General features: G+C 59.6%; 2 protein-coding genes and 1 long non-coding RNA gene across 6 annotated transcripts; 1 reads left to right on the forward strand and 2 right to left on the reverse strand.

The window, feature by feature from the left end:
- Positions 1 to 34: 34 nt before the first annotated feature.
- Positions 35 to 4,844, reverse strand: FDX2 (ferredoxin 2). Its single transcript, XM_029917125.1, has 5 exons — positions 4,551 to 4,844; positions 4,410 to 4,464; positions 4,109 to 4,215; positions 741 to 828; positions 35 to 477 (listed from the first exon to the last, which is right to left on the reverse strand). The coding sequence occupies exons 1-5, from the start codon at positions 4,693 to 4,695 to the stop codon at positions 321 to 323; spliced, it is 552 nt and encodes a 183-aa protein (XP_029772985.1). The 5' UTR covers positions 4,696 to 4,844; the 3' UTR covers positions 35 to 320.
- On the forward strand, positions 4,501 to 8,175 carry LOC115273854. The gene is made up of 2 exons (XR_003900986.1): positions 4,501 to 4,756; positions 7,865 to 8,175. It is a non-coding gene; the product is annotated as an uncharacterized LOC115273854 (long non-coding RNA).
- Positions 4,934 to 19,166, reverse strand: RAVER1 (ribonucleoprotein, PTB binding 1). 4 transcript variants are annotated; one of them, XM_029917122.1, is made up of 14 exons: positions 18,871 to 19,164; positions 17,246 to 17,312; positions 14,603 to 15,072; positions 10,829 to 11,020; positions 10,591 to 10,720; positions 10,145 to 10,239; positions 9,123 to 9,210; positions 8,640 to 8,851; positions 8,450 to 8,543; positions 8,250 to 8,374; positions 7,443 to 7,517; positions 6,904 to 7,044; positions 6,421 to 6,504; positions 4,934 to 6,318 (listed from the first exon to the last, which is right to left on the reverse strand). In XM_029917122.1, exons 1-14 carry the CDS (start codon positions 19,138 to 19,140, stop codon positions 6,172 to 6,174), a joined length of 2,190 nt encoding a protein of 729 aa, XP_029772982.1. In that variant the 5' UTR covers positions 19,141 to 19,164; the 3' UTR covers positions 4,934 to 6,171. The 4 variants fall into 4 exon arrangements, with proteins under 4 accessions (XP_029772982.1, XP_029772981.1, XP_029772980.1 ...); XM_029917123.1 differs by having other exon boundaries at positions 6,226 to 6,318; positions 8,250 to 8,319; positions 18,871 to 19,166; XM_029917121.1 differs by having other exon boundaries at positions 8,250 to 8,543; positions 9,123 to 9,207; positions 18,871 to 19,165.
- Between the last annotated feature and the right edge of the window lie 153 nt (positions 19,167 to 19,319).

Genomic DNA, 19,319 nt, shown 5'->3' on the forward strand with positions numbered 1-19,319 from the left:
CGCCCCGCCCCCAAGCACACTCAAGATGCTGGAAGTCTCTGTGAGCCAGTTTTATTGTCATTCCGGTCAGATTCCAGCCTGTTCACCCACTGATTCTCCTGAGTTTGGGGGCGGGTCCCCCAGGAGGGGCTGTGCCCTCCCTACCCTCCCAACCAGAGCCTGGACACGGGATCTCTCTGAGGCAGCGGCTCTGGACTTCTGGTCGCTCCCAACATCTCCCTCGGGCCTGTCCACGCACTGGGCTGGGCTGGCAGCTTGGCTATTCTTCCAGTCCTGGCCCCAAGGGCCACGGGTGGCTGGGATGGCCCCAGCTGCCCAAGTCAGTGGGGCTTGGGGACGTGGCCGTCCACGTAGAAGTTCCTGGTGATCTTCGGCAGGGTGAACTCGGCCCCTTCCAGCTCAGGGGTCAGCACGATTTGGCAGCCCAGCCGGGAGTTCTCCTGAAGAAGGGGGGCCATGTCCAGCATGTCATCTTCCCTGGGGCAAGAACAGGATCAGCAGGGGGTAGGGTGTCTAGCTGGGGCGGGGACCCCAAAGGGCAGGGCGGAGCAAGCTGCCCGAATCCAGGGGAAACAGCCAGAGGGGCCGCGGCGCTGCCAGCAGCCACAAGGGGGAGAAGAACTGGGGCTCCTTCTCCCGGTGCCCTGATGGATCCCCCCACAGCAGGCGCGCAGACTCAGTGGCCAGGCCCGGCCGCTCAGGCCTGGGGGGGGGGGGGGGGGGGAGGCTGCCCGGCTCACCTCTCATCAGGAGGAGGCAGCAGGTCCAGGTGGCCCTCGCTCACGTACACGTGACACGTCGAACAGGCCAGGGAAGCTTCACAGGCCCCTGGGGGCGACAAGCGGGAAAGTGCCAGTGAGGGACGGTCAGGGTAGGTGCCACTCAGTCCACCACACAAGGGAGAAGAGGCCCTGTGTTCACCAGGCACCCCTCATCTCTCCGTCCTCAGCACACACGCCGTGTGGCCCCTCCACCCTGCCATCCGCTTGGCTAGCTGTTCCCGAACTGCGGATAAGCCTGCAAAGGGATGGCCAGCGGGTCCCGCCTCTCGAGGACTCCCCAGCCCCCAGCAGGCTGTGACCCGCACTGCGTGCATGGCACTGTAGAGGAACATGGACTTGACTTTGGTGTAGCTGAGAGGTGAAAGGTCAGGCAGGGTCCCTGTAGCCTGGAAGCCCCTGCTGGGACCCTGTGGCCACGCTGGGCAAATGGGTTCCCGTCTCCCCATCGTTGCTCCTAAAGATGGCACCGGCTCACTCAACACCTAGTGTGGCAGAAGGGACCAGAATATACGGGCTGCAGGATGCCGGAGCTGGGGCTTCCGGCTTTTCCCTGGACACATTCCCAACTTTTGGATTAATCACGAGAACTGTTTGCGGGGATGACGTCCCTCCTGGCCTAAAAGCTTTTGGGGTTTTCTTTCTTCCTTTTGAAGTTTATTTTGAGTGGAGCCCCTGGGTGAACTCATGGTTCATGAGTTCGAGCCCTGAGTTGGGCTCTGTGCTGACAGCTCAGAGCCTGGAGCCTGCTTTGGATTCTGTGTCTCCCTCTCTCTCTGCCCTTCCCCTGCTCATGCTGTCTCTCTCTCTGAAATAAACATTTAAAAAAATTATAAAGTTTATTTTGAGAGAGAATCCCAAGCAGGCTCCAACTTCAAAGGGTTTTCAAAGCCAGAATAAAACCAATCCTTGAAGCCCTCCTGATCCTGCACTCATTCCGTATCAGCCACACTGGCCGCCCCTGCTCAACGCCAACATGCCAAGCTCGTCCCCACCACAGGACCTCTGCACTTGCTGTATCCTTGCCCAAAATACTCTTCTCTCCACTTTTGTCATGGTTAGATCCCTCTTGACTTCAGGGATTCAACTCCACTGTCTTCTAATTCCCCTACCTCCTGTTTCTTATCCTCCCCCCTGGCCTTGGCAACTCTAATTTCGGTATGGCGTTTACCACAACATCCTAATCTCTGGGTTTACCTACGCTCCGTCATTCTGGCCTCCTCTCTGTGCACTTGGCACTGAGGCTGGCATGCTGTGGATGCTCAAGAGACACGTGTTTTTTTTTTTTTTTAAGAGAGTGTTCAGAGGCTTTTTTTTCTAATGTTTTATTTTTTGAGAGAGAGAGACAGCTTGAGCAGGGGAGGGTCAGAGAGAGAGGGAGACACAGAATCCGAAGTAGGCTACAGGCTCTGAGCTAGCTGTCAGCACAGAGCCCGACACGGGCTCGAACCCATGAACTGCGAGATCATGACCTGAGCCGAAGCCGGATGCTCAACCGACTGAGCCACCCAGGCGCCCCAAGATACACGTGTTCTAAGTGAACGGGATGGAATTCTCTCTCTTCCAGACAATGAAGATGAACCTGATCGGAAGAACCTCCCTGGGGGCCCTGGCGACTTGGCCCACCCTCCCCATCTCCTGGGGGGAAAATATCCGGGCCTTGAAGCTCCAGGTGGGCCCCAAGGATCTCTTCCTCGGCCCTGTTTCCCACCTCACTAGCAACCCCACCCCGTGGGAAAGAGATGATTTAACGTAACAGTCCCAACTGGTCACCGTGCACTGACCGTGTGCCATGTGCTAAGCACTGCTTCCGAGATCTGTGTAATTCTCCATAGCAACCCACTGAGACAGTAACTAGATTATCCCATTTTACAGAGGAGGAAACAGGTCCAGAGATGTTAAGGACCCTTGCTCAGGGTCATACAGCTGGTAAAAGGAAAAGTCTGACCAGAGGCCACTTGCCTCTAAAGCTCACATTTCAATCTCTCTGTCCTGGACTCCTGGTGACTGGATTCCAGAACAGAACTTGAGGTAGGCCTGCCATGCCCAGCCCCCCAATATCTCTGCCCCCTGTAATGAGTCAATATTTCAGGCTCTGTATTCTATTCACCCAATCAATAACCCTGGACGGTTCAGACCTCCCTCTCCAGCCGCTCGTGATATAATTCCCTGTTGACTGTGAGATTATTGTCTCTGTTAGGTTGAAATTGGAGTGAAACAAGGACCTTATCTGTTTTGTACACTGTTGCTTGGCACACAGTAGGTATTCAATAGGCACAGAAGAGCAGCACAGATTAGTGGCTAAAATAAGCTGGCTTCTGGGGCGCCTAGGTGGCTCAGTTGGTTGGGCATCCGACTTCAGCTCAGGTCATGATCTCACCCTTGTGTGTTCGAGCCCCACGTTGGGCTCTGTGCTGACCGCTCAGGGCCTGGAGCTGCTTCGGATTCTGTGTCTCCCTCTCTCTCTGACCCTCCCCTGCTCATGCTCTCTCTCTCTCAAAAATAAATAAACACTAAAAATTTTAAAAATAAGCTGGCTTTGCATCTAGTTTTGACACTTACTTGACCTTGGACGGTGTCAAGTTAATCTGGGGCTCAGTTTTTTCACCAAAAAATGAGATCATCTACTGTATCACATAATGTCATCATCAAGATTTGATCAGCCCATAGGTATTTAACACACTCGAGATAATATCTGCTATTATTATCTTTCATTCAACAGACACTGGTTTAACACCTGTTACATCTAAATACGATGGCAGGCGACCGATAAGTGGCAAAGAGGGTTTCTGGTGTCATTCTGAGGACAGGCGACGAAACGGAAAGAAAGCAATGAGAAGCGCTGTGGAGGCCATAAAGCACACGGAGATGACAGAGTGACTGGGGATGGGGACTCTGGCTGGGCTGAGGGGAGGAGATTGTCAGAAAGGTAACATAGGAAGAGATGGAGCCAGAAGATCTGGTGGGGAAGTACTTCAGAGGTCTGGAGCCGGGAGTTTAAAAGCCCCGAGACAGGAACGAACTTGGCTTGTTTGAGGAACAGCAAGAAAGCCAGTGTGTCTGGACTAGAGAGAAGGAGGAGGAAGAGAATAGAAGCTCCTGGAGGGCCGTGGTTTAAAGAACCTCTAATGAACGCTCAACAAGTAACTGCTAAGTGAGTGAGGAGGTTTAGAGCTGGTCAGAGTTTGAGACGTTGGGGAGGAGTCTGGATTTTAACCACTTTTGATGGGAAGCCATGGGAGCGTTAGATAATGGAGAACCGCGTCTGATTTGCGGGGCTTTTTAAACAAAAATAGGGACCTCCCCAGTTCCCTGTGCTGGGCTCCCACCTTCCAGGTCCACTCCATGGCGCTGGGCCAAGTGGAGAACATTGTCCCCCACTCTGCCGCTCACCGCAATCCGTTGGCCTGACCGGTCTACGAACACCACGTTCACCCTGGGGACAGATGGAGGTGCAGATGCCAACCTTGACGATGGACCAGTGGCCAGGTGGAATCTAGGGTCTGGGGGCCCGACGGCCAGGGGAACAGGACGACCATAGAAGGGGACCGAGGTGAGGCCGCAGGGCAAGGTGGGGACCGGAGGAACCTCGCGAGGTAAAGAATGGGGGACCTGTCCCCCTACACTCACACGTCCCCGGGCCGCTCGGGGCCGCCGGCTTCCTCCTCCCCCGCCGAGCGCGAGCCTGGAAAACACGGTTCGCTGAGCGGCCCCGCGGCGCCTGGCGGGCGTCCGACGGGTGAACGCCAGCCCCCGAGGCGCCCCAGGTACCTGTCGCTCGGAATCTTCTGGCTGTCGCTGGCGCTGGCGTCTCCCCAGACCCCCAAGAGCCTGCAGGCCGGCTCCACCAGGCTCCCCTCGCCGCCCGCATCAGAAGCCCGGCACTCACACCTCCCCGGGCCATGGAGGCGGCCATGACAGACGTCACGTGACCCGGGACTGGGCATGCCCAGTGGCGGCCGCACGACCCAAGCGCCGTAAGTGCGGGAATATAAGCCCCGTCGATTGCGTGGGACTCGCGAGAGGAGGGACTCCGGCAGGGACCTGCCAGAGTAGGGGGCGCCAGGCTGGCTCACCCACACTAAAGACCTGCGGGGCCATCCTTGAGCTCCCAACCCAGCCCACTGCTCTTCCCAAGAACCAGCCAGCTCTGCTTTCTTTAAAACCATTTACTTACAAACTTTAATTCAGCAAAGGAAAAGTCTGTGAGAGAGGATTGGGGAGACGACACCCCCCCTGGAGTGGATGTGGGCCCCGCCCCCCCCAGAGTCAGGGGAGAGAAGCTGGTGGCCTGGCCGGCCATGGGGAGGGCCCAGGATCTCCTCAGGCCACAGGTCCTGCTGGTGGGCTGGGCAGAGCTTATCTGCCAGAATTTGCTGGACTCACGCTGGACCCACAGGAGGCTGGGAGGCCAGCTCCAGGTGATCTAGCCTGGGGATGGAGAGATGGAGCTCATCTTCAACATGGGGGCGGGGGGAGGGCAGACAGCAGAGGCTCAGTGAGATGCCGATACCCGACTCCCATAGACTGACAGCAGGACTGGCTTACGCTGGCAGAGAAAACCTGTCTCTGCAACGAGGCCTGGGCAGGAGGGATGATGGGGTTGGTCTGCCAAAACCAAGGCTTTGGCCTTTTACTGTCCCCAAAGTGGGGTAGAGGGGCCCGATCCCTAGGCCAGAGCCATTTGGTCCTGAGTCAAGCTCCCGGAGCTCGGCATCTAAGAGGCTCTGACCGCAGGGCCTGGGACCCGGCTTTAAGGCATCAGAAGGCAAGGGAACTGTGGCAGGAGGCTGGGGACCCCGAGCTGGAATACAGGCCAGAGTGGGCAGGCAGGGACAGGACACAGCCATGCCTGCAGCAGCCAGGACAGGAAAGGGGCTGAGCCATTTCAAACCGAAAGTGTGGAATGAAGGCCCAGACATGCCGGACCTTGAAGGAATCAGAGCTGGGGGTCGCCCTGGGTTGTTTAAAAAATAATACAAATTAGAAAAGGAAACAAATGTCAATTGTCAAAGTTAAAAAAGGGGGACAGTCTCTGACCCTCACGGGAGGTCAGGGGAACCTCCAAGGCACTCGAAAGGCCAAGATACAGGAGTGATGAGGCAGGAGAGGACTTCCAGAGAGACAGACACAGGCAGACACAGGGGAGGGGACAGAGAGCTGGCCAGGGCCCCTCTCTCTTAAGGCTGTAGAGTTTCCATGCTGGGAGCAGGCCAGAGATGCACAGGGGCCCCCAGACGCCCCTACACTCCTTGGGTTCTGGCTGGTTGGTCAATAAAGTCTTCCAGAGATTTTTCTATTACTGAAAGGGGAGGGGTGGGGACACAAACAGAACACCAGAAAACCCAAAAGCGATTGGTACAGGCCCTTGAGCATCTCCGGCACTGGCCCCTTAGAAAATCCTCTTGCGCTTCAGGTAGGAGTCTGCGTAGTGGCCGCCGAGGCCCTGGGAGTGCTGGCCAACGTAGCTGCCTTCTGGGCTGGGCTCGGGTGAGGGCAGCAGGTGGGCAAAGCTGCGTTTCTGGCCACCCAGTGGAGTCTAGAGACAGACAGGGGCGGGGGAGGAGCGAGTCAGGAGCTATCTGGGGGCCCACAGCTCCCCAACCCGGTGTACTCCCGCTGCCCCTCCCCAGCCCCGTACCTTCAACAGGTGGCTGTGGCCATTGGGCCCAGGGCCGAGGCCCAGGAGCCCTTCTCCAGAACCCAGTGGAGAGGAGCCGACCGCCTGGGAGACATGGGAGAGAGTCGGAGTGGGAGCGGAAGCAGCCCCCAGGGCAAAGGGAGGGGCTTTCAGGCTCAGATCCTGCCTCCGCCACTCGTTGGCTAGGAGCCCGGGGGAAGGTGACTTCTTCTCTCGGAGCCTGTTTGCTTATCTGTCAACTGGGTCTATAATCACCCGCACCACGGGCCACGGCAGAGGGAGGGAAAGGAGGCAGGGAGGTTGGGCGATACTAGGTGTAAGCCACACGGGTGTGGGGAGGACAGACCGTTTCAGGCCGGCCCTAAGCACAGCAGACCCTTGCTCTGTCACCACCCCAGCCTTGGCCAAGGCACCAAGGGGCACAGGGCCTCCTGCATCCTGCCTGTCCCTGGGGACTGCTCCTCAGCTGGGGAGGCTCCTCACCTTGTTAAGGTGGCTCTGCCTGAGGCCAGCCTGCAGGCCACTGGTGAAGTAGGAAGTGGGTGAGCCCGAATAGAAGTGGGAGAGGGGGCCCCCGCCGCCTCCACTGCTCCGTTCGCCAAAGCCACCAGGCGGGGGGGACATCTGCAGAGAGGGGGCCAGGCTGGGTGAGACGGATTATTGAAGAATCCAACCCGTTTTTTGCAGACCCGCCCAAATGACATGGCTTTGTCACGTGACTAGCTTTCACTCATAGGAAGGCAGCATGACTGGAAAGGCAGAGGGCCCTTCCTTCCTTCGGGAACGCCGGGCCCACCACCACACGCAGGACGGCATCACGGGGTGGCCTGCTGGAGGATGGGCTCCATGTGCAGCAACTAAATCATCCCAGCTGCACTGTCATGTGACTCCAGACACCCACCCACTTGCCACCAAGAAACACAATGTTTGCTGTGCTAAGCCACAAAGTGGTGGGGCTGCTTGTCAGGCAGCACAGGCTAACTGATACACCCAGAAGATGAGATGGGCAGGGCAGCTCTTACTTTGTGTCGGCTGGGTCCGTGAGAGCCCAGAGCTGGCTCCCGGGGGTGGGAGAAGAGCCGCCGAGGTCCCACGTCCTGAGTGAAAGTGGGAGAAGCACGCTGGGTTGGAGTCTGCACCAGCCTCACCCCCCGGCTGAGTCCCACGGCACAGCTGTTACCGGGGAAGTCTGCCCCCTCCAAGAATGGGGCACGCTCTACTGTGCGGGGGCAACTTCCAACTGCAGGGCGGGGCAGCTAGAGTGAGACAGAGAGTGCTCCCCATTGCCAGGAGTAGGGACACCCCAGCCCCAGAGATGGCTGCTGTGAAGGCACGTGGGTCCCCAGGACCCAGGTGTTTGGAGTTCTTCAAAGCCAGCGAGGCATCGGGTTGCGTGAACTCTTGTGTGTTAGTGATGTTTCTTTCCGTTGTTAACTTTTCTAAGCACCAGGGGCCTGCAGGTAGCCAGGCTTCAAGGTCTGACCTAGACGAGGCTGCAATCATGGAAGGAACAGCTCTCCAGCGACAGAGACGGGAATCAAAGAAGGGAGAGGACAGAGATCAACAGGACACTGAGCCTGGTCTCCAAGAAGGGGAAGCCCAGCCTAAAGCCTCTGGGGAGAGCAAAACAGACGGGAACCAGGTCTGATGCGCAGAGACAGACAGACGGGAGGGACCGGGTCTGGCACATCCCCCGCTGTCTCCCTCGTGCTGGACGGGCAGCCGGTATCAGAAACATACTGGTTTGGAGATTGACTTGCTCTCAAGGGGCCAAGGGGCCACGGCAGCGGCCCTCGGGAGGGCTGACCACGTGGCAGCGAGGTACTCACCGAAGGGTAGTCGAAACCATAGCTGTCGGGCAGCCCTGGTTCGGGGGGCAGGCGGGAGCTGGAGAGAGGGCTGAGCAGGCGAGACTTGAGCTGGAAGGCTTTGCTGCCGCCGCCACCTCCGGGGGCTGGGGGGTTAGGCAGGTGGCCCTCAGCCGGGCGGCGGCTTCTCCCTGTGCCTCCCCAGCCCCGAGGCTCCTTACCAGCCATGTTGCTGGCAGGGAGCAGGCTGTGTAGGTTCAGGTAGGGATTCAGGGGGATCCGGAAGTCCTTTGGGGGTTCCCCCAGCAGCGAGACCTGTGGCGGGAGGGCTGGGTTCGTGAGGGCCCCTGGCAGGCGGCCCCCTACAGGACAGAAGGCTGGACCGGTACTGGATGTGGGGTGGAGCCTTACCCCAGGGGGCGGTGGCAGAGGCCCACTGTCTTTCTGGAGGCTTCTAAGGCCTGTGCCTCGGAGTCCCACTGGGGCAGGGGGTGGAGTGAGCTGGGCTGCTGGAGGACCCAGGCCCATGGCTTCCTGGTCACCCCCAGAAGGGCCAAGCAGTGGCGGCAGCAGAGGCGGTGGCTTCCCTCGCCGGGGCGGCAGCTCCGGGGGCAGGGCCCCCCCTGCAGAGAGAAGGAGGTGTTGGCGTCCAACCACACTAGAGCCATCTTCCCGGGGCCCCGAGCCTCCACTTGGACCAGGACCAGCAGGTTCGTGCTGGGTAGTGAACAGACCCCTCTAAGTACATCAACTCCCAGGGGCCCAACTGACGGATGGGACCACTGAGACCCAGAGAGAGTCGGTCATTTGCCCAGGCCCAGTGAGGAAAGGGGCTCAGGAAGGGAAAGCGGGAAGGGACCCAGAAAGATGAGGAGGGGCGGGGGTCCGTGTTACCTGCAGGCAGCTCTCCGAGGAGGGGGTTGGCCGGCTGGGCCCCAGGCTGCAGGTTCCCCAGGGGAGAGTCTCCCAGGATCCCAGGCTTCTGGGGACAGAGCACGATCAGCTGGAGGTGGGCCAGGGTGGCCCGGGCAGCAGACCGGTGGCACCCGGGGTCTACACGGTCACAGCACCCAGAACATCCAGAGTGCAGACCATGGCCAGTCACGGGCAGACACGCACGGCATCCCCCAGGGTCTGTGACATCTCAGCAATCACCCGTCCAGCTGTCCCATGGGGATGGAGGGCCTCCTGCCTACCAGGGCCCATGGGAGACCCAGGGGGTGTGCACCATATGCTCAGTGTGGCAGAGCCTGTCACCCCACACAAAGAAAGACAGTCCTTCCTCAGCACACCGCCCACACCCAGCCCCCTGCTGACTATGGTGGAAGCACAGTGCCCAACACAGTGTGGACCAGCCACACGCAGATTCAGTCACCCTTAGCCACGCAGGGCGTGAGCCCCTAATCCTCTAATCCCCTAATCCCATCAGTTACGGTCAGACACGTGTGTCAATGACTCGGCCCTAACAACGAGACCCGACAGGTCAGCGGCCCGTGTGTGCGTGTGTGGTGTGTCTGTTTGCACACGCGTGCACGTGCCTCCTGCATCCGGTCTCTGCGCACATGCCCCGAGAGAGTGGAGATGCGGAGTGTGGATTTCTGTGCGTGGTGACCTCTCTGTGTGTGCCCGGTCTGTATGGGTCCCCAGTATGTGCGCCCAGGAGGCGGGAGCAAGGGACCGCACTCCCCCCACCCCCGTGAAGCCTGGGCCTTCTTTCCTAGACCGAGTCCCTTCCTGAGTCCTGAGCGCCTTTGACAGACCCGGCCACGTACTGAGCCCCACGGACGCGACCAGATGTCCCATCACCGCACCGACAATAAGCCACGGGCAGATGCGGGCAGGGTGCAAACTGGAGGAAAGAGGGGATGAGGGGCGTGTGGATGAGGAGGGCCCGGGGCCCCGGGCCAGGCACTCACCTTCTGACTCTGGGTCCGCAGGGCAAGCTGCAGCAGGGCCGTGGACAGGGCGGGCCCGTTGAGGAGCGGCATAGCCGGAGGCGCACCCAGCAGGCCTGGGGGAGACGGAGGTGTGAGGAGCAGACCGAGGGTTGGGGTGCTGGCGGGGCCTGAAGCTCCCAGAAAGCAGTGAATGTGTCCCAAGAAAGGGTCCGGGAGAGGGAGTCTGATGTGGGGAGGGACGCGCACCGCCCCCCGCCCCACCTCACCACAGGAGGCTCTGCTCTACCACCACCACCAACCCCCCCCCCCCCCCGCACGGGAAGGGGTTCAGGGCATAAGCTCCCTCTGGTGACCACCACTTGCCCAACCCCTGCTCGTGGGTCCCAGGCACGAACAGCTTAGATGGGAGACCAGTCTGGGCACAATGGGGACCCTGGCCGCCGCTCTGCCCGCCCCCACCTTACCCTGCTTGCCCCCTGCGCTGCCGTGGAGCAGGGGGTTCAGCAGCAGCTGGAGGGAGGCAGACGGCCCCAGGTTGTTGAGCAGCTGCAGGATGTTGGGCTCGGGCAGGAGCCCTTTGCCCCGGTTGAGGGCCTGCAGAGCGAAGCAGAAGCGGTTCAGGGGCCCCACGTGGCTGCAGGGAGGGGGGCTCACCTCCCCATCCTCCCCGCACCGCACCACCCCTCCCGGGCGCACACTCACCGTGGCCTGGGCCGCAATGAGCGCCGCCAGCATGCTGCGGCCGGGGGGGCCCGGGGCACAGAAGGAGACACGCAGGTGGCTGCCCCCCAGCGCCAGGCCATCGGCCTGCTGCTGTGCCTCTTCAGCCATCTCCGCTGTCTCGTACTCCAGCACGGCAAAGCCCTTCAGCTGTCCGTCCTGGCCGTACGCCAGCTGGCAGGGGCGTGGGGCACAGGGGGAGGCAGATGTGAGCGCCCAAACCACGGTGGCCGCCCCCACGTGAAGTGACAGCAGCAACTGGGCTCGGACCCTGATGGGCTCAAATCCTGATGGCGAACACCCCGGAAGGGCGGGCTCCTATCCTAGCCCTACACTCTTGAGAACCCTGTTTTTGCATTAGCTCATGGAATCTTCTTGACGGCCTTAGGAGGCTTCATCCTACCCATTTTTCAGGGGAGACAACTGAGGTTCAGAGAGGTCAACAGACTCAAGGTCACACCACTGGTGGGAGGACAAAGCTGGGACCCGCCCTGTGTGGGTCAAGTCCCCTGGGGTTTCACATCAGTGCCACGCGGGGGCCCTGACTGGGGGTGCCAGGCACAGGAACCCTCAGGGAGGCAGGGCGGCTGGCTCAGGCTTCGGAGCAGAGGAAAGGAGGTACTGGGAACAGAGGCGGGTGGCTTCGAAGCGCTGCTCCACCTCGAGCCTCAGGCCGGAGGGACTAGGAAGGACGCACCGCCTGGGGGTGAGGCAGGTGGCCCCCAAGCTCGGGTTCAAGGCTGGCAGGGCCAGTCGGGACGGAGGTCTCTCCACCTCCCCTGACAGCTGTGCCTTGGTCCTTTAGGCCCAGAGCCCCTTATCCAGGCCCTGGGGCCAGATGTGTCCCACCATCAACACCTTTTCGGAGAAAGCGAGAACGCGGCACACGCTGTGTATCGCGTGTCCGCTCCCCCAGTGGGAGCTAAGTGGGGTCTGCGGCTCCCGTAAATCAGACACACAGATAACTGCAGCACGACACAGAGATAAAGGCCACAGACGGCCCCCTGTCAGGTCAGGTCGGAGCCTACCACCCACTCAGGGAGCAAAGCTCTTGGTTTTCAGGGTATTGTGGGCGCCGGAATGGTGGGCGGGTGCTGTCCCAGAGCAAGCGGCTACTGGGAGGGAGGACAGCCGGCCAGACCCTGCACATGGCAGAGGCAGGCTCTGTCCGCACGCCCACTGAGCAGGCGAGGAAACTGAGGCTCGTTGAAGGGCAGTCCTTTTGTTCAGTCAACAGAGCTGGAGCGGGGATCAAACGAGGACGGGCTGATGCCCTCGAGGACCTACCCGCCTCAGTGTGGCCGCGCTGGCTCACGAACCAGTGCTGCTCGGGGCGCCTGGGGGCTTGGCTGGTTAAGCGGCTGACTCTTGATTTCAACTCAGGTCATGATCTCACAGTTCATGGGATCAAGCCCCATGTCAGGCTCCGTGCTGAGGCCGTGGGGCCCGCTTGGGATTCTCTCTCTCCCTATCCCCCTCTGCCTCTTCCCTGCTCACACTCTCTCTCTTAAAAATAAATAAACATTGGGGCGCCTGAATAGCTCAGTCGGTTAAATGTCCTACTCTTGGTTTCGGCTTAGGTCATGATATCGCTGTTCGTGAGTTGGAGCCCCACATCGGGCCTGACAATGTCCATCCACAGAGGACAGCAGAATCTACGAAATGAACTGTATCGCAGCCTCAAAGGAATGAGAAAGCTCTAGTGCCTAAACACGAAAATCTGCCCAAGAAAGAGTGTAAGAGCCAAACCAAAGCAGCCACGGCAGAATCTGGGTCAGGGAAAGGGGGATGAAGGGCACATTCACATCTTTTTGAAATGCCTGATAAAGTCATGCTGGAAGGGGACACAACAAACTGGTCTGAGCAGTGGCTGCAGGCAAAGGCGCTGTGGGGCCGGAGGGAGTCTTCACCAGTGACCTTTCTGGACGTGCTGAATTTCAAAACAAGACTGGCTGCCCATTCACAAAAACAAAGAAAGTGGGAAAGGCTTCTTACAACACCCACGGTCTTATGGTACCTGTGCTATTCGTGTCTGTGGCGTTCAGATATGACGTCCGCTGGCCTGAGCTACGGGAGCCCCTTTCCTTTCTTGATGACGTGGAAAATAACACTCTCACCAGGACAGCCAACTCCGGGCTCAGCGTCCAGCCTTCTTGGACGGGGAGGGTGCCCACCTTAAGAGTGGGGGCCCCCCGGGGCCAGCTGACTGACCTTGACTCCCAGCCCACCTTACTGGCAGGCAGATCACTGTGCAGGCCCATCCGTGGGCCTGGTTTCCTTCATCTGCAGGGCGGGGCCAGGAAATGAAGCCACCTCGAAGGGTGGTCATGGAGATTCAAGAAGACCCTCCACAGGGATGGGGAGGGTGCCCTAGGTGTGCACCCGCAGAGCGCCCAGGCAGGGTGCCTCCCGCATCGGCCCATCCCTGCCGGGCACTCCACCTTCACCTCTGGCCGCGGCCCAGACGCGCCTCTCCCAACAGGCCCCAGCTTACAGACGAATAGAGAGAAGGGTCAAAGGGCAACCGAGGCTTCACGGCTCCAACACAGGGAGCCGCCTGGGCCCGGCCTCCATTCAGCCGGGACCCCCAGGTTAGTGGAAGAAGGAACAAGCAGCCAGTCACAACTATACAATCACAAGGCACTGCTAGCCCCATTTCCAGGTGAGGAACCCGAGGTTCAGAGTGAGCACGTGTAGGTGGTTGTGGTCCTACTGTCCTACCTCCAAGAGAAGATGTGGCTGTCAAACTAAGTCGTCTGTGTCCTGAGCCCCACCCGGGGCCTAGCACACAGGTGGACCCCAACGGAAGGCAGCAGCCTGACCAAATGTAAAGGGAGCAAGGAGAGGGGTTTCTGAGCCGCTGGAGGCCCCAGGCTCAACACTCCCTTTACATAGGGAAGTGGGACCCACCCATGGCCACAGAACGGGGTCAGAGCCACGTGGCAGCCTCCGCCAGGCCAGGCCAGGGTGCGCCATTCCTGGCCCTGCCATGCCCTGGCCAGGCGCTGGAATTCTTTGCGCCCCCTGAGAATGGGGATGTCACCCGCTCCTCTGGGCTGTGTGAGGACGAGGGCATCATGAGGCCTGGGCTCAGTGGGTGCTGAAGGAACGTCCCTGCTAGGGGTTCTGCGGGCCAGACTACCTGCGGGCTGAGAGCCGGGCCTGGCCCAGGGCTCGCCCTGCACACACACAAGTGCATGACAAACGCGACTCGAATGAACCAGGGACCATTTTGCCAACTCCGACATGTGCGTCTGGAATGCTTTCTTATGGAGGAGGGAAACCAAGACTCAGAGAGAGTGAGGGACCTGCCCAGGGCTACAGAGCAGGCCTGGAATCCAAACAAGCCCAGCTTCCTGACCTCAAGGCTTAAAGGGACCGTGGGTTTCCCGGGAGCCGCCGCCTCCTCCATGCCAGGCCTGGGAGCCAGGAGCCACTCCACAAACACAAGATCAACACAAGAGAGAGAGGCAAGCGAGCACCTACCAAGGTGCTGTCACCTGCGTGTCACAGGAGGACTGAGGCCACCGAGGTTAAGCAAGTCGCTAAAAGGGTGTGCGGGGATTTGAACCCCAGCCATCTGGCTCCTAGCTGGGCTGTCACCCACTATACCACGTGGCCTTTCGAACAAGAACCCCATTCAAAGTGGCACTGCCGCTGCCTTACTGAAAGGGACCCAGGAGATTAGGAAAGGCAGGTGGCTTCAAAGGGCCCCTTGTGAGGGGCTCTGGCCCCGGCACCGGGCACAGGGCTCACCTGGCAGAAAGTGGGCGTGTGGACCGCCGAGAGTGCCCGTCGCAGGGCGTCCACATCGCTGAAGCCGGGGGGCAGGCGGTCAACACAGAGGCAGCGGGAGTGCAGCAGGACGGGCGTCAGCTGCCCGGCGTCTGTCCAGTGCACGTAGAGGGTGCGCGGGCCCAGCGGCTTGCCCAGTAGGTCCGACTTGGCACGGGCGGCCGAGTCCTTCTTCATGTACTCGGCGAAGCCGTAGCCCTTGGAGTGGCCGGTGCGCTCGCTGTAGACCAGAAAGCAGCGCTCCAGGCTGCCGAAGGGCCGCACCAGCTCCTCGAACTGCTGCTGTGTGAAGCTGGGGGGCAGGTTGGCCACGCACAGCAGGGCGTCCGTGGGCTGCAGCTGCACCGACAGCTCGCGCTCCCGCAGGCGGCTCTGGTGGAAGGCGCTGATGGCAGCCTCAGCCTGCTCCCCGTTCAGCAGGGTCACGAAGGCTGCGGGGGGGAGGGGGCGGGGCGCGGGGTCAGTGGGGGCCCTTGAGGGCCTGCCCCTTTGCCCCACGGCTGCCCGCCACCTCCCTGGGAGCCTCCCCATGTGACCTCAGGACACCCAGCAACCAGGACGTCTAGGGCACCAGCCGAGTGGGATGGTTGCCAGCCTTGATGACTGCTACAGGCATCTCCTGCCTCTGTGGGTCCTGCTTCCTGCCTCGCGTACCCGCTCCCAACCCATAGCAGCGCTAGCCTACTGCGAGCCTGGCTGGGTCCTAAGAGCTGCTAACTCAGGGGACAGGTGGGAGTGGTTAAGCATGTGGTCGCTGGAACCTGGATTTCCGCTCCAGCCCCTGAACAGCCCAGGATCTGTGTCTTCATGTGAGGTGAAAGTCACATCCTCCGGACAACCACCATCTCGCTAGCAAGAACATGGGCCCTGAGCAGTGCCCCCTGCCCGAGTGGAGGAGCCTGGGCTTGAACCCAGGCAGGCAAACCCCAGAACCCTGCTCTGCACCCCTCCCTCACCACCTTTCCAAGGCCACCAACACCTCTCAAACCCAGGCCCCCGTCACCAGCCACAGCCTCTGCCCCACTACCATTCCTGGTTTGCTCTCTCCACCCAGCGGCCACAGGGCACTTTTCAAAGGATAATCAGACTGTGGCCCACATGCCGGTGCCTAGGGCTCTCTCACTGCAGGGGCCAGGGGTTCCTGTGCGGCCCGGCCCACTGGCCTTGCTGACCTCCTCTCCATCTCTGGCTGCTATTTCCTCGACCCTGCCAGGCACGCTCCGCCTCGGGCCTTGGCGCCTGCTTTTCCCAGAGCGTGGAACACTGACCTCCACGCTTTGTCACCTGCTTAGCCCCAACCCACCCTTCAACTGGCCTGCAAACATCTCTTCCCCCACAAAGCCTCCCCTGACCGCTCCTGGGTCGGATCCCAGCCCTGAGCTCTCACAGGGCTCTGCAGCTTCTGATCTAATGGTCAGGTCACCTCCATGTTGGCAGTGGGTTGAATGACAGCCTTCTGCGAAAACTAGACTGTCCCCGTTTGGTGAACAGCTATGTCCCCAGTGCCCAGCACAGAACACTCAGCAGACATTGTCAGAAGACTTTATGAATGAAAATGTTCGCTTAACTTCTGGATCCTCAATGCCTGGCGCATACTCACACTGACGCGTTGCCAATATTTTACTAAGCACGTACTAGGTACAGGGCTTTTCAGGTATTTTAGTGTGTTTGGCTTCACGGCTAACTCAAGCAGGTCATGCCCAGTCTGCTGGTGAGAAAACTGAGGCTCAGGAGGATACATCACTTGCCTGTGGCCACAGAGTGAGGACAGATCGGGACTTGAACCCAGGTCCATTTGCCTCCAGGGCCCAAGATCTTAACAACTACCCTAGCCTTCGAGGTGGGTCTGGAGGAGTTACCTGTCCTCAGCTACTTTGCACCCATCTTACAGATTGCAAGAAAAGGCCTGGAAAGTTTAAGGCACAGACAGCCACAGAGAGTTTCCCATGCAAGGGGGGGGGGGGGGGGGTGCCAAGGCTGACGAGACCTGTCCCTGTTCTCATGGAACCAACCACTCGATGCAGGAGGCAGGTGAGTGAGAAAGTGACAATGGTCCAGGGTGACAGAGCTATAATGGGTGTGGTGTTCGGGGCACCGTGAAGATGGCAGAAGGGACAGCTAAGAACACTGGGAGAAGGTGGGGTGCCTGGGTGGCTCAGTCAGCTGGGCGTCTGACTTTGGCTCAGGTCATGACCTCACAATTCATAGGTTCAAGCCCCGTGTCGGGCTCTGTGCTGATAGCTCAGAGCCTGGAGCCTGCTTCAGATTCTGTGTGTGTGTCTTTCTCTCTCTGCCCTCCCTCCACTCATGCTCTGTCACTCTCTCAAAAATAAATAAACATTAAAAAATACATATATATGTAAAAAAAAGAACACTGGGAGAGGGAACAACTCGGAACCTAATGGGTACCCGAGGTGCTGGTGAGGCTGGGGCACATTCCTGCAAGCCACGGTCAGGGGCAGGCCCGGACCACAATCTGTCCTGCCCTGGCCTAGGGGACAATGTTGGGTCTGACGTTCAGGAGAGGAAACACTGGGCCTGGACCCTCCCAGCTTTAGGGACTGTCGCCTCCTGCCACTAGCCCAACCCACACGCCCCACAAACCTGTCCCTTTGTATTTGTCCACAAAACAGTACTTGAGCTCATAGTCGCTGAGCAGGTCGTGCACTTCCTGCGGAGAAAGAAGCCAGAGGATACGGAGTCACCAGGGGCTGAAGGGAGGAACCCAGTGTCACCTCGACATGGACCAGCTAAGAAGGCAGATCAATTACCAGATCCGTTTTACAAAGGAAGAAACAGGCTCAAAGCAGTTACTTGTCCAAGGACGCTGAGGCCACTCCTGGCAGAGCTGGGACGCAGAGCCTAGCCGCAGGCTCCAAGCTTTGAACTAACGCAACACACTGAAGAGACAGCTGGGTCTGAGTTCAAGTCCCAGCTCTGCTGCACACCCCTTAGGGAAATAATCTCAACCCATCTGAACCTCAGTTTACAAGTCTGACTCTTTCTGACACCCCAGCAAATGAGGTATTAACCCATTTTGTAGATGAAGGAGCTGAGGCACAGAGAGGCGAAGGAATGAGTCCAAAGTCCTGCAGTCGGTCAGGGCAGCAAAGGGAATGCCACCTTGGGGTACCTGACTGGGGACCCTGTGTACTTAATAAGCCCACACTACGTGGCTTCACCTGCCTCCCAATTCCCTCCTGCCAACAGGACTGGCTGTCTTGTAAACCAACTTCGAGAGCGAGCTCCGGAGCCAGCTACAGCCAGACGTACTGTGCACCCAACAGGAGACACAGTGTTCTCAGCTGAGAGATGGTAGGCACTAGGAGGACCAGCTCTCGAAAAAACTAGACCATGCTTAGTGGCACCTGACCTAGGTCTGTCGCCAAGTCACACCCCTTCCCTTCTAGGACCCCACCAGTCATGTGCCTAACTGTGGGCACAGAAAGTCAGTGACAGACGCGTGGGTGGGTCAGAGAGTAGAGATTTTTCAGCAGCATGGAGAAAGAACCCACCCCACTGCAGCAGGGCAGGGCAGACTGGATGCAATCTCCTTGGGTCCAAAGAGCACTGGGAAGCCCTGCCCCATGTAGGCCCCAAAAGAAGGGCACCTCTGGCCATATTAGTGGGGGGCGGGGGACAAAGAACAGTGGCCTCCCTTTCCCACAGGTCTTTGAGCTGGGGACAGGAGACTCCATTTTTTTCAAATTAATCCAGGGGATTTAGGGGAAGACCCCAGAAGCTACTACAACTTCCGGATCTCTCAGAGGAGTCGATAAACGCGTGCTAGCGAAAGGCATACTCTACCAACCCTGAAACTTCTGGATACGAGGTCCCGCCGCCCCAAGGTAGAGGGGGTGGGGAAAAACACAATCAGAGGAGGGACCAACTGCCATCCACACCTCCACGCCCCCAGTATAGCAGCCCGTTCACAATTTCCCAACGAGGCCAAAGTTGCCCGCCCCCTCTTCTATTCCCTGCCCCCTTAGATAACTCGGTTTCATCCAAGCCTGCGGTCGCCCCTAGCAACGTCCTCTCTCACTCCAAAGTTGGTTTCTCCCTCCATCACCGCCCCCCAATCCTGCTCTTGGTTTCTCCCGATCCCGCACAGATCCCGCGCTTGGACTCTCCGTCGACGCCCCTCAACGCAGCCCAGTGTTGGTGTCGTCCGGTTCCCCCCGCGCACGCGCACGGTGGTATTTCCCGCCACGCTCCCCCCCCCCCCATACCTGGTTGGTCACGTCCCCCGGGAGGCCCCGGATCAGTATCTTGCGGCGGTTACGGAACTGGCGCTCGGTATGTTCTAGGCGTTTCCGGATCTCCTCTGGATCTAGCGGCGGCAGTTCTTCTTCGGGTGCCCGGCGCTCCGCGGCATCGTCAGCTTCAACCTCGGCCCCAGTCTCCGGGCTCAGCGGGGGCCGGTGAGTAACGGACACGTCGGCCGCCATCTTGGGAAACCCGGCGCCTTCTGGGACCAGCGAACCTGGGCGGAGCGGCATAGAGCGGCAACGAGGGCGCGTCCACCGATTGGCCGAGAGAAGCCCCACCCCCTGCTCCACCCCCCAAGCCCATTGGCTAAAACCCAGCCCGCCTCTTAGAGTTCAAGTAGCTTCTGGGCCCCACAGGCTCCACCCCTTTCTGCCAGTAAATTTGTCACTCAAAGGACGCGATGCGCAGT

The sequence above is a fragment of the Suricata suricatta genome, chromosome 12, assembly GCF_006229205.1.
Source record: "Suricata suricatta isolate VVHF042 chromosome 12, meerkat_22Aug2017_6uvM2_HiC, whole genome shotgun sequence".
Lineage (NCBI taxonomy): Eukaryota > Metazoa > Chordata > Mammalia > Carnivora > Herpestidae > Suricata > Suricata suricatta.

What these genes read in the sequence shown, in the direction of transcription:
- FDX2 (XM_029917125.1), bottom strand. Translation starts at nt 4,695, where the DNA reads ATGGCCGCCTCCATGGCCCGGGGAGGTGTGAGTGCCGGGCTTCTGATG. An exon ending in CCCGAGCGGCCCGGGGACGT is followed by an intron (nt 4,216 to 4,409) that starts GTGAGTGTAGGG and finishes ATCTGTCCCCAG; the next exon opens with GGTGAACGTGGTGTTCGTAG. An exon ending in CCATGGAGTGGACCTGGAAG is followed by an intron (nt 829 to 4,108) that starts GTGGGAGCCCAG and finishes TGTCGCCCCCAG; the next exon opens with GGGCCTGTGAAGCTTCCCTG.
- RAVER1 (XM_029917120.1), bottom strand. Translation starts at nt 19,140, where the DNA reads ATGCCGCTCCGCCCAGGTTCGCTGGTCCCAGAAGGCGCCGGGTTTCCC. An exon ending in ACACGCCCACTTTCTGCCAG is followed by an intron (nt 11,021 to 14,602) that starts GTGAGCCCTGTG and finishes CGCCCCTGCCAG; the next exon opens with CTGGCGTACGGCCAGGACGG. An exon ending in TGCGGACCCAGAGTCAGAAG is followed by an intron (nt 9,211 to 10,144) that starts GTGAGTGCCTGG and finishes CTCTGTCCCCAG; the next exon opens with AAGCCTGGGATCCTGGGAGA.